Source organism: Crinia signifera, chromosome 4 (genome assembly GCF_055691185.1).
Source record: "Crinia signifera chromosome 4, ASM5569118v1, whole genome shotgun sequence".
Taxonomy (NCBI): Eukaryota; Metazoa; Chordata; class Amphibia; order Anura; family Myobatrachidae; genus Crinia; species Crinia signifera.
In genome coordinates, this window is record NC_139220.1 from 305,195,226 (window position 1) to 305,210,176 (window position 14,951).

General features: G+C 35.9%; 1 protein-coding gene across 1 annotated transcript in view; it reads left to right on the forward strand.

Moving 5' to 3' along the window:
- LOC146073285 (uncharacterized) overlaps positions 1–14,951 on the forward strand; it is a 64,078-nt gene that overhangs the window by 43,054 nt on the left and 6,073 nt on the right. The window contains exon 5 of the mRNA XM_083180464.1: positions 12,467–13,631. Coding sequence (XP_083036590.1) covers positions 12,467–13,631 — 1,165 coding nt within the window. The remainder of the gene's footprint in view (positions 1–12,466; positions 13,632–14,951) is intronic.

Here is a 14,951-nt window from a genome sequence, read left to right on the forward strand (position 1 = left end):
AGGTCCCTTTGTTGACATAACAGGAGGCCAGAGGCTGCTGTGATCTAATTACTATACAAGGTGTTACCCTGCCAGGGTGTAATTAGCATTTCCCATTGTAGTAAGTGACTTTAGGAATATTTACACCTCATTTACAAGACAAGGAGCTGGGCAGGAGGAGCTGCTGTGGGGAATGACTGTATACTAATGTTATGTGCCCCTAATTTACATGTCACCTCTCAGTGTGAGAATTCCTGCAGGGCACCCTGGGAACTACTGGGGAGAAATGGGGAGGAGTGACTATAAATAGGCTGTATCAGGCCACTGGGAGCTGAGGGAGGAGCTGCTGGATCAGTTACTGGTTGGAGAGCTGGGAGGACGGAGGAGTAAGAGAGAGACAGAGGAAGGATCCCCAGAGTAAGGTAATTATATTATACATAGGATTATACTGATAAATGTGCAATACATTTTAGATATACATTTGTAGATAATATTTTTTTAGCAATTGTAAACATATTTACATCAACATTAGCTAAATAGTTTGTCTAACAATATAACTATATATAATAGTATGAGCTACTGTAAACTGTATTTTCTATGTTTGGCATTATATAGTTATTGTATTGTAAAACAACAAAATAGAATTAAAGATATTCCACATTTGTTCCCCTTTATATATACTAACCTGATACACAGTATGTGCAGGACACTATGTTGGAGATGGCACCTAGATACCTCTTTATATACACTAACCTGATACACAGAGTAATATGTAAGATACTATGATGGAGCTGCCACCTAGATACCCCTTTCTATATACTAACCTGATACACGGAGTAATATGTAAGATACTATGATGGAGCTGCCACCTAGATACCCCGTTATATATACTAACCTGATACACAGAGTAATATGTAATATACTATGATGGAGCTGCCACCTAGATACCCCTTTCTATATACTAACCTGATACACGGAGTAATATGTAAGATACTATGATGGAGCTGCCACCTAGATACCCCGTTATATATACTAACCTGATACACAGAGAATATGTAAGATACTTTGATGGAGCTGCTACCTAGATACCCATATATTTATACTAACCTGATGCACAGAGTAATGTGTAAGATACTATGATGGATCTGCCACCTAGATACCCCTTTATATATACTAACCTGATACACAGAGTAATATGTAAGATACTTTGATGGAGCTGCTACCTAGATACCCCTTTATATATACACTAACCTGATGCACAGTGTAATGTGTAAGATACTATGATGGATCTGCCACCTAGATACCCCTTTATATATACTAACCTGATACACAGAGTAATATGTAAGATACTTTGATGGAGCTGCTACCTACTGATAAACCAGATATTTATCTGATAAGCTTAGATATGATTAATAACCCAAACCAAATATATTTACTTTATTACCTTTAAATATAACGGCAACGCTGAAATGATTGCACACCCACACAACCTTGTTATAAAAGGTATGACAATGCTTTACTTAAAGAATAGCTTCATTACAGATATTTGCAAATGCAGACTAACACAAGAAACATAAAATTGATTAGCTAATACTTAAACAGTAATTCTAAATCAAATCAAAATGGACACCTTTCAAGGACAGTGATCAGCCATGATTAAACCTCCTTCATAATTACCTCCAGCCCCCCGTGCTTGCGTGTTCTTCCTCAAAATGCCTTTTTTCCTCCCTCTATCACTCTGATATTTAAACCTTTATCACATTAATTAATTAATTACTCATAAGCATTGAGTCTTATTGGAAAGCTCTGCTTTCAATCATGATGTCATAATTAACCCAACACCCAACTTCAGTGGCCTTGTGGGTCTACGCATGTGTGGCCTTGTTCCCATCTTATTCAGTTTGTGGAGACTAGCTTCCTGTCCTTGCTACATTATACTGTCAACATCACATTCTTAAGCTTCTAAAACCAAAAACAATATTCTATAAGAAATCACTTTTACAGCTCTGTTCTGAATGATCAGCCATTTTAATAATATTATTATGCAAGTCATGCCTAACAAAATGGCTGCTGCTTCTAACATATTATAACTGTTTAGCGCAAAGGGAAGGCCTCATACGCAGTGAATAGTACAGTGTGCAAAAAGCTAAAGTCATCTGCAGCAATAATAGCGGCAGTCAGGAAAACAGAATATAATAAAAGCATAGATTTATTGATTAGTTGATTTTCTGTATTATCAGTCCATCCTCAACTTTTTTCATATCTCCGAAAAAAAGTTCATATCTCTCGTACTGTGCATCATTTGTTTCTCTCTTAATACATCGGAAAACCTTCTTGAAGCATTTCACTAGTATACAGAAAAATCAATAATATTATCTTGGCAAAAACATCAAACTTCTTAAAGCATATATAACATTGACTTATGCGAACCAGTTATTGGGGTTCAACCAAATAAACCAACTGTAGGGAATCACATCACTCACACCTGTTCAATAAACTAATTTTTTCAACCCAAATAATTTAATTCAACTTTCCTTTTAATGTCATCAGTTTATTTTTATTTCAACTGATATCACCACCAGGTCGGAAACCTTCTTGCAGTGAGACGCATTAATTCAATCGGTTTGTTTCACAGGGATGGGTCTTGCCTTTGATCTACGAGACATTTAATTGTAAGAATTTTCTCACCATTGCATAGTCTCCAGGCTGGACCTTATAACAACATCCCTTCATAAGCTTGTTTGCTTTTCTGGCAAAGTATTTAGATGAGGTGAGAATTAGAGTGACAAGTCTGCTGCTGGATGTTGAATAGGGTTTGATGGTCTCCCAAAAAAATGTATATATCAATTAAAATAATGATCTTATAAGGGGACAGGTTCAGTGGCTGCTGAGGAGTAGTGTGAATGTTATACAAAACCGAAGACAAAACTTCAAGTCAACTCATGGTAATTTCTACACCCACCCTAAATTATGTGTTCTCAATGTGCTTTTGTTAACGTTCAATTTTGACTAAAACCTTTTAGTGAATGGTGAGTGCAACCAACCTTCATTAACCATACATTGATTTATTCCTTAGAATACCTTTCCTGTCAAATACCTCAATAATTTTTTTTTTTTTTTTAATACCATATACCTTATGGGATAACATATTTGAACACAAATTTCTCAATAAATTTCTTTGCTGTAAAGGATGCTGTACATGGGACAGCTGGGATGTTCCTTGTAATCAAGATAACATCAGATACCATTTAAATATAATGACAATTTTGTATGCATGTAAATTCAATACATTGATTTTTAACCTTAGGAATGGACCAGTGGTAGGAGAAATGTTAGATGGTTCTATAGGAATAATTTTCCTGAGTTCATTCTCCTGCAGATGCGTTTGGGCCTCTGCATAAGATGAAATCAACATACATGCCCTCTCTCTCCTTACATGGGTCATCCCATGGGCAGCTTCCGCATATGCCAGGAGGAGGGGTTTGGGGAGCTACTGATCTGCCCCCACCATCTTTACATAGGCCATTAGCCTTTTGACTGCATCCATTTATCATCCATTGGCACATTCTTTTTAAATACACAACTCTTGATGTTTTATGAGATTCTGCTGGTCAATTGTAAAAACATTAAATTGTATAGTGGTGTGATTCACAACAGTGGCCATCTTATTTTTACCAAGTGCAACAAGATCACTTTATAACATGTGAGCTTGACACTTAACAACTACTGCCTTTGCAGGGAGTTGCACAGCCTCAATGAGCTCCTTTACTTGCTGTGATATTAGCGTATTATATCATAGCAAAATCACGATGGAAAATGAGGATCTCTAAATCCAATACAACCGCATATCCCGTATATGGCCATCCTGAGTCTCCTTGTTGGTGACGACTACAATCTTTGTAGATGGTAGTGGCGTGTCAGAGATATCAGGTCTAATTGGAGGAATTTTGCTTTAAATATTCCTCACAATCATGTTCTAAATCCTGCCTCTCATCCATCCTCTGGGACTCCCGGGTCCCACCAGGTAGCAGAGTAGCAGGATTTAGCGTACCACACCTGACAATGGTCAGATCATGTGGCGCTGGGAGCAAAAGTTCCCAACGAGAGAACCATGCACTGGAAATGTGTCTTGTCCGTGAGGAATTCAGTAGGGAAGCAACCGCATGAGGAACACATAATGTCAGTGGGTGTTGTAGTACAATGTCCTCTACTTTCTGCACTAAGGCCGCGGCAGCCGCCACAGCTCTTAAGCATGTCGGTAATGCAGCTGCCACTTGGTCAAGTGCGCAGCTGTAATACCCAATCGGTCTATGTGAATCCCCATGTATATGTGTTCAAACTCCCAAGGCCTCTGCTTGTTGTTCATTACAGTAAAGACATATGATAAATCTGATATATCCAGTGCTGTGGTTTCTGTCAGTGCGTGTATCAGAGCCTCAAATGAACAATGATGTCAGTATTTTGTACTTTGTCAGCTCTGTCAGTTAGATTTAGTAGTAGTAATAGAAAAGGTGTCAGTAAGAGAATCCTGTAAAGAATTTAAACACATCATTAGATCATAAACATATTGAATCAGCATTGTGGTAGCAATCATGCAACTCATTGTGGGACATAGTGGGGCTGTCCCTAAAACCTTGTCTTAATTGAGTCCACGTATATTGGACTGTGCTGTAAATAAATGTAGTAAGTACTGACTATCTGCTATTTGATAGTAAGAGATATGCAGATCATAAACCAATGACTAGATGACTGTAATACTTCCATAACTGTAAAATTAATTGATTTACACTAAAAAAATAATAAGAATAATCGCATTGGGTAGATAACCTGCAATAACAGAGTGTTGCAAATACTATGGGTATTAAATAGTATGCGTTGTTGTAAAATCTGGAAGAAAACTATTTCTTGTGGTCCATAGATGTTTAGAAACTTGTGACATGATTAGTAATGAAAAACTCATCAAAATCATCTAACCCCGTGAGGGTCCTCATATCGGTTAGTGCCTTCTGACAGCAGTCTCTCATGGATTCCTGTTAATAATACACAATTTCTTCCAAACCACTCTGAGAAAAAACAATCAATAAATCATTACAAATATTTGAGAGAATATCATAATTAGTTGTGCAGCAAATGCGATTTCTAATAGCAGTACCCAGTTGTGCTGCACCTAATTGTGACCTCCATTCCTTATTTGTGGGCTCATATGCATGACCAATGGATCTAGTAAAGTGGCAACATGCAATCAGATAAATCAGTAAGCATAAAAATGCAACTCAATATGCATCTTATAATAATCACTATAAAATCTGTATTTTTCAATAAGGGCTTTGATAAGGATTCTGCAGAGGTACCTGCAGACTCAATATTTTTTCTAAATAATTTCTAGTGGCTCAGTAATAATAATAATAATAATAATAATAATAAAAATAATATTATTATTTATTTATTTTTTAAACACTTGCTTTTTCTGTGCAAAATGAAATGCATCAATTTGTAAATTAATCTTTTTTTCTGGAATGGTCACACCTCTATTGGCTGGGATTTAATTTAAATAAAACAAGCAAAAGCAATAGCATTATTAAGCTCAGACATCATATTAGCATTTGTTATTTGGAGAAAAAAAAAATGGCAGTTTTTTAAACAGATGTTGACAAAACAACATTATCATTTGAGGGAAGCAGAGGGGAGGGGGCTGGAGGTCATCCTTGGGTATGGCTGATCACTGTCCCATTCAAACATTGCAATAACTTTAATCTATTCGTTGTGCCTTTTCAAAAGGGTAAACAATATCTTTAATTCTAAAATCTTTCATGTCCTTGTTATGGAAAACAGTTCTGTAACACTCCTTGGATATTTCACATCATTTAGGAATAAAACTTTACTCTCTTATCAATCTCATTAACCATTTCCTGCCTTTAATCTCCTACAGAGTTATTTCTGATATTACTCTCATCTCATCACTGAATAAAACTTCTTCCCTCCTGCTTTTTCAAAAATAAACAAAAATTTCAAAATTATTCTTTTTTTTCCCCATTTTTTCTTTTCTCCCTAAGGCTCTAAAAAACATATCACCTCTCCTCACTTCTCACTGAACAGAATTAACCCCTCAGTGGGACAGTACAATCTTTCCAAACATATGTGGGTTAGTGGGATATACTATCTCAATTCTTGAAGCTTTCACCACCTGTCACCAGACCATTGCGCGTTCACTCTCATCAAATAATCATTACCTCACAGGTGCATCATCATCGCCAATTCCAACTAACTATGACCAGCATAGTATTTTCTATACCTTCTCACTTGCTCACACTAGTCACATACTCAGAGTACTTTCTGTGATCCCATACAAATGCTTAAAAAGGTGTTACCTCTTTCAAAGACAAAAATGTAAATAAAATAAATGAAAAATGTCCCCCAAAAAACCTAACCTTGCGTTATGTGTCTGTCACTGTTATCACACCTACGCCTTCCACATACTGTCCTCTGTTACCAGTATAGTGGGCCACCTACTGTCCATCTCTGTTATCAGCCTGGTGTTTCATCTACTGTCATTCTTTGTTACCAGTAGTCACGTGTCCCACCCCCACCCTGTCTTCTCTTGTTCTACCTTGCACGTAGGTGGCAGATACCCCCTGTGAATCTCGCTACCGGTCAGCACTGTTCACAGGAAAAAAATCAACTTGTCAAATCATAAAAAATTATATGCAATATGTCATTCTTTGTTACCATATCTGCACATTGTCTAAGCGATCATTACACGCTTAGATCACTATCTCCCCTGGTTATCTAGCTAACTGTGGCCACAGTATTAACCCCTTAAGATACTCTATCAATTTAGTACCCTCCCCCTTTCAAAACAAACAAAATTAAATTAACACAAATCAAAAACAAAACAAAAAATTGGCTTAAAGAAAACCCCACAGCCTTGAGTCAGTTATCACTGATTACCTTCCATTCATAAGAATAAAAATAAACCCAGGACTTATCTGCGCATTACTCAAGGTATATCTGATTCAATATATGTATCCAGATTAAGCAAATAGGCAACAGAAATTGCCAACAGAAAACATGGTCTAATATATCAATATGAACCTTTAAGAATAGATGTTATATTGGACTTATATCTCATCGATATATATCACTCTTCTTATCCAAAATGTATTACTCATTAAATGAAAAAAACATTGAATTCACATGATCATTTCCTGTTTCTTCACCTAACATGGACAACTCCTTATCTCGCATTACATCAACTGAATCCATCACTTTAGAGTTTCCAACTCACAGCTGCTTTGTTTAATAAACCAAAAAAATTAAATCAAAAACCCATAGCAGAAAAACATCAGTCCTACATTACGGACTTCATCTCCGCAAGACAAGAGATGAAAAAAACTTTACATTGAGATAAACTCGATCTTTCTTTGTTATAAACAATTTTCCAATTAACTTTATTTATTCTGGTGGTAAAAATGAACTGTTACTTGGCTTACAATATTAGCGTCTACTCCTTTAAACTCTGTATTTTAACGGACCTTTGTCTATGGATAAAAGAAACTATCTCAAATTGTTATTGTAATCCGACTGCTTGCTAGCTCTAACAATGCAACGTATACTTAATTATTTATTAACATTTTCTTATATAAACCACATACAGTAGACAATCCGGGGGTTTCCAAACAATACAGATTATGGATAAATCATGCATTCCATCTCTTCCACATGTTGCTGGCCAGACAACCAGAAAGAAACGTAAATGCACAATCTCCTCTACCTATCTCTAATCACCAAATTATAAGCACGGGAAAACCTACAACAAATATATGCAACTTCTTTAAAATTTATAGATTGGACAAACAAAGAACTCTAATTATCAAAACAACCGCTACAGATTAGTTACTTCAGCAATATCCTCAGCAGACAATATACACCAAACAATCCAACCGCGGTCAAAAAATAAAAACAAACAAAAAAAAATACTGTCATTTAAAGAATATTATTATTTTTTTTTTTTTTTTAAAGTAGAAAATTTATTGCCAGCATAACCTTTATACCAATATGCTTGCTATAGTCTGCATGCTTTGCAAATAAACTAAAGAAATACTCTTCCTGACCCAAGCAATGTTGTTTACAACTTCTTGCCAAGTTTCTCGCTGCTCTCCTTATCTATTCTATGACACAGAGAAGAAATGGGCGATGCGGGGGGGTTTAGCAAGCTGACAGTCTGCAAAATGCAGCGTTGTCTTTCCATGCCTTAAATTACGATCTATTTGTTTTATAATTAAAGAGCGAATAACTGATAACGCAGAGATTTGTTTCAAGTAATATGGATTACCACACATTAACAGATGTTGAGAAAGATAAGGGTACAAAAATGCACCGACTTTACAATTTTTTCTACACATTTTTTTTTTTATTTATTTATTTTTTTAAATAGCTAATTTTTTTTTTCCTTTCAAACTTTGATTTTCTCAACTGATAAAATGTGAAAACCAACATCATTGAATCTCGCTGGGGCCTCCAACTGATAAACCAGATATTTATCTGATAAGCTTAGATATGATTAATAACCCAAACCAAATATATTTACTTTATTACCTTTAAATATAACGGCAACGCTGAAATGATTGCACACCCACACAACCTTGTTATAAAAGGTATGACAATGCTTTACTTAAAGAATAGCTTCATTACAGATATTTGCAAATGCAGACTAACACAAGAAACATAAAATTGATTAGCTAATACTTAAACAGTAATTCTAAATCAAATCAAAATGGACACCTTTCAAGGACAGTGATCAGCCATGATTAAACCTTCATAATTACCTCCAGCCCCCCGTGCTTGCGTGTTCTTCCTCAAAATGCCTTTTTCCTCCCTCTATCACTCTGATATTTAAACCTTTATCACATTAATTAATTAATTACTCATAAGCATTGAGTCTTATTGGAAAGCTCTGCTTTCAATCATGATGTCATAATTAACCCAACACCCAACTTCAGTGGCCTTGTGGGTCTACGCATGTGTGGCCTTGTTCCCATCTTATTCAGTTTGTGGAGACTAGCTTCCTGTCCTTGCTACATTATACTGTCAACATCACATTCTTAAGCTTCTAAAACCAAAAACAATATTCTATAAGAAATCACTTTTACAGCTCTGTTCTGAATGATCAGCCATTTTAATAATATTATTATGCAAGTCATGCCTAACAAAATGGCTGCTGCTTCTAACATATTATAACTGTTTAGCGCAAAGGGAAGGCCTCATACGCAGTGAATAGTACAGTGTGCAAAAAGCTAAAGTCATCTGCAGCAATAATAGCGGCAGTCAGGAAAACAGAATATAATAAAAGCATAGATTTATTGATTAGTTGATTTTCTGTATTATCACTAGATACCCCTTTATATATACTAACCTGATACATAGAGTAATATGTAAGATACTATGATGGAGCTGCCACCTAGATACACCTTTATATATACTAACCTGATGCACAGAGTAATATATGTAAGATACTATGATGGAGCTGCCACCCAGATACCCCTTTATATATACTAACCTGGTACACAGAGTAATATGTAAGATTCTTTGATGGAGCTGCTACCTAGATACCCCTTTATATATATACTAACCTGATGTACAGAGTAATGTGTAATATTCTATGATGGAGCTGCCACCTAGATACCCCTTTATATATACTAACCTGATGCACAGAGTAATATGTAATATACTATGATGGAGCTGCCACCTAGATACCCCTTCATATATATACTAACCTGATACACAGAGTAATATGTAAGATACTTTGATGGAGCTGCTACCTATATACCCCTTTATATATACTAACCTGATACATAGAGTAATATGTAAGATACTATGATGGAGCTGCCACCTAGATACCCTTTTATATATACTAACCTGATATACAGAGTAATATGTAAGATACTATGATGGAGCTGCCACCTAGATACCCCTTTATATATACACTAACCTGCTGCACAGAGTAATATGTAAGATACTATGATGGAGCTGCCACCTAGATACCCCTTTATATATACTAACCTGATGCACAGAGTAATATGTAATATACTATGATGGAGCTGCCACCTAGATACCCCTATATATATACTAACCTGATACACAGAGTAATTATAATGTATTTATTATACAAAGTATCTTACACTGTATATTCCATTACAATCAACCATACTAGAGCTGGCTAATAACAGACAAGCTTATAAATAATGGATTACTGTATAGCAGTGTCTTATGTAGGATCTTATCATACTTCAGATATATTTTTTTAGATTCATGTAAAATAATTTTGAAACAGATTGAATGTGGGGAACACAGGATAGTTCAGAGTCAAAGAAGAGATTATGGCAGGGATTTCAGGTTTGTAAGTACTATTGTCTGGTGGTACACCCCCACACCCAGAGTAACAGGGTCATAGAAATTAGGGCACACATTCGGTATGTTCCTATGGAAAAAGTGTATTTTAATGCTTTTAGACACGTTGTTTAACACACGCATGCAAAGAAGCCTAGACAAACAGGTATAATAATGAGACATTTAGGTTTAAGGATATGTTCCAGCACCAAGTGCTAATGTTCAGTCTGCTGCAGTATAACACAGCCACAATCCAATATGCTTCATTGTACAGCTAATTCACTTGCCTCTGGCACTAATATGGCTCCAGCCTAGACATTGGTCACTTTTTGTTATCAGTGCCATGAGCAAAAGAAGGATGAGTTTTAAACCCTCACATTCAGTGGTCATTAGATCATTGCAACCACGAATACTTGGCATTTCAAACCTCCTGCACAGGATTTTGCTCTAGTGTCCCTTTGATGGAGAGGATCCCATGGGAATGAGGGAAATTCAAGTGAGAGGTGACCCATCTTACCACAATATATATATATATATATATATATATATATATATATATATATATATATACATATACATATACACCTGCGGATGTCTCTGCACTTCAAAATGATCTTAATAAACTAGATGAGTGGGCAAAAAAGTGGAAGATGAGGTTGAATGTGGATAAATGCAAGGTTATGCACCTTGGGAGACAAATCCAGTGTGCTAGTTATAACATAAGCGGGGAGGCATTGGGAAATTCAGTACATGAAAAGGATCTAGGAGTCCAAATAGACAACAAACGGGTGTAGTTCTCAATGTCATATAGCAACAAACAAAGCAAACAGAATTCTAGCATGTATAAATAGGGGTATGGAAATTAGGGACTCAAAAGTAATTATGCCACTGTACAAAGCATTGGTTAGACCACACCTTGAATACAGAGTACAATTCTGGGCCCCACACTATAAAAAATACACCATACAATGAAAAAACCCAAGGAAGAGCAACAAAGCTAATAAAGGGAATGGAGAATTGAAGCTATAAGGATAGATTGAGCAAATTAGGACTGTTTACACTAGAGAAGAGACATTTAAGGGGGAACATGCTCAACATGTACAAATATATAAAAGGCCAATATAAGGAACTGTCAAACACCCTTTTTACTGCAAGGAAGGACTCTAGGAATCGTGGACACAAGTTTAGATTAGAAGAAAGAAGATTTTGTTCCCTAAGAAGAAGTAATTTCTTTACTGTCAGGGCAGCCAAACTATGGAACTCTCTTCCTGGTGAGGTGGTGTCAGCTGACACAATAAATACATTTAAAATAAGGTTGGACAAACATTTATTGGTTAAAACATCCAGGGGTACAAATAAGAATCATAATATGTCTTTAAAAATATCAGTATATACTATATAACAAGGGATAAACTATGAAAACCTAGGTTGAACTTGATGGACGCAAGTCTTTATTCAGCCTTATCTACTATGTAACTATATATGTAATACAGGTTGAGTATACCTTATACAAATTGCTTGGGACCAGGAGAATTTTGGATAATGGATTATTCCATATTTCGGAATATTTTAATATTTCAATGATGAGGTATCTTGCATTTATGTTGTACATATACATCAAACACTTGAAATAAACACAAATATATTTTATTTGTGCATAAAACAAGGTTTCAAAACATGAAACAAAGTTTGTGTACAATCTCAGCCACTGAATTTAAATGCCAAGCAATCATTGTCTTGCACATATATAGTGGCAGTTACATATCATTCCCTCAGTTACAGATGTCCCCACTAAGTTTTTATAAAAAAAAAAATTTTGTTCACTTTCTGGAATGTATGGTTTTCGAAATAATTTGGATAACGGATATTTGGATACGGGATGCTCAACCTGTATCATGTTCTTTCTATACAGTAGCACTGTAACTGTAAAAGTTGATGTACTTCAGTAACTTTTATATTTTTTAATATAATCTTTATCTGTCATACAGGACATTTTAGAAGACATTGTGGAAATGGACATTGATTTCTGATCAAATCAACTACAGACGTCATTTCTCCTGACACCTCTGGTAGTTTAATAAAACTGTTATTTCGTGGATAGGAGAAACCTTCTACAGCTAAATTGTTTCTCATCTCATACATGATGAGTCTGACAGGAGAGAGACCACATCTGTGCTCTGAGTGTGACAAATGCTTTACATGTAAATCTTGGCTTGTCATACATCAGAGGATTCACACAGGAGAGAAGCCATTTACATGTTCTGAGTGTAGCAAGTGTTTTATTGGGAAGCGGCATCTTCTCAGACATCAGAGGAGTCACACAGGAGAAAGACCATTTACATGTTCCGAGTGTAGCAAATGTTATAGAGAAAAGAAACAATTTCTGAGTCATCAGAGAACTCACACAGGAGAGAAACCATTTACATGTTCTGAATGCAGCATGTGTTTTTTTAACAAGCAGCAACTTGTCAGACATCAGATGAGTCACACAGGAGAGAAGCCATTTAAATGCTCTGAATGTAGCAAGTGTTTTACAGAGAAGATAAAACTTGTTGTACATCAGAGGATTCACACAGGAGAGAAACCATTTACATGTTATGAATGCAGCAAGTGTTTTACCAACAAGCACCACCTTGCGAGTCATCTGAGGAATCACACAGGAGAAAAGCCATTTACATGTTGTGAATGTAGCAAGTGTTTTAAAACTAAGCAACAACTTGTTAATCATCAGAGAATTCACACAGGAGAGAAACCATATAAGTGTTCTGAATGCAGCAAGTGTTTTGCACGAATATCACAGCTTGTCTGTCATCAGATGATTCACACAGGGGAGAAACCATTTATATGCTCTGACTGTAGCAAGTGTTTTAACAAAAAGCATCATCTTGTCAGACATCAGAAGATTCACACAGGAGAGAAACCATATAAATGCTCTGAGTGTAACAAGTGTTTTATCCAAAAATCAGAACTTGTTGTACATCAGAGGATTCACACAGGAGAGAAACCATATAAATGCTCTGAGTGTAACAAGTGTTTTATCCAAAAATCAGAACTTGTTGTACATCAGAGGATTCACACAGGAGAGAAACCATATAAATGCTCTGAGTGCAGCAAGTGTTTTATCCAAAAATCAAATCTTGTTGTACATCAGAGGAATCACACAGGAGAGAAACCATTTACATGTTCTGAATGCAGCAAGTGTTTTGTTACAAATATAACACTGCTAAATCACATGAGGAGTCACTCCAGGGATCTGATCGAAGAATGTGCCACTTGAACTTGTATCACGTTGATATGTTTAAAAGTGAAGAAATGTTTATTTTCTGAATGAAACTTGTATTTTCTATCAATCAATTGTGTTAACAACTGGAGGATAAACCAATGTAATGTATTAAACAATGTATAGGGTGAAACCCCCCAAAATTGCCTGAAATGCTTATTTGTTTGTAAATATAATTTGTCACATTCCCCTGGCATAAGAGTGTGCTACTACTGACACCTAATATAATAGTACACAACAAGCAGCAGAGAGAGTAGCAGTTATCTTGTTTTATTCCAAGTGGTTTATCGTTTATTGGGTTTTCATAAATGCAGGATAACTCAATTGATAAAAAATCTGCAATATATTAAAGCAGAAAATATAGCATTGGGATTATTTTCACAACTATTATAGATCTATGTAATTGTATCATACTATAGTGGTGCCAGAGCACAGTACGCCAAAGTATAGTGGCCAAAGGAACAATGTCATGTTGTGTCAAATCATAGGGCATCTACGTTCCCTGTATGCCACCATATAGTGCATCCCAATTATATCTATTCCACCAAGTAGTGCATCCAAGTTCTCTGCATATCACCAGGTAGTGCATCCAAGTTCTCTGCATATCACCAGGTAGTGCATCCCAGTTCTTTTTATACAAACAAGTAGAACATCTCAGTTCTCTGTATGCCACCAGATAGTGTATTCCAGTTCTCTCTCTCTATACCACCAACTAGTACATCCCAGTATGCCAAAAAGTAGAACATACCATTCCTCTGTATGTCACCAGGTAGTGCATCCCAGTTCTCTATCCCACTAGGTATTACATCCCAGTTCTATGTGTGCGTTTTCTGTGTGCCACCAGGTAGTACATTCCAGTTCATTCTAATACATTGTGGTTTATTTTGTTCTCAGTATGCATTGTAGGGCCCAGTTCACAGACAGCCACTTTGATTAGACCATAGTTGCAGTATATAGTAATTCCCTAATTCAAACAATGCCAGTAAGTAGCGCCACACACAAAATGCCCTATTTTTGTCAAACCAGTTCATATTATGCACAAAAGAGAAAAAAACTGACAAAAAAGTCAGTTATGGAGTGCTTAATATGAGTGTACTAAATCAAGAGCTGCTGCTTTGAGGGAGTAGTCGGCTCCCTAAGTGCATAAAAAACAACAGGAAAGATATAAAGCAGCGCTAAATATTTGTAAAAAAAATATATAACAAGTGAATCAATAAGTAAACATTTTAATGACACAATGAAATTATTAAAATTGTAATTAAGAACATTGAAATATCGCAAATTCAAGGACCAAGTGCAATCACAA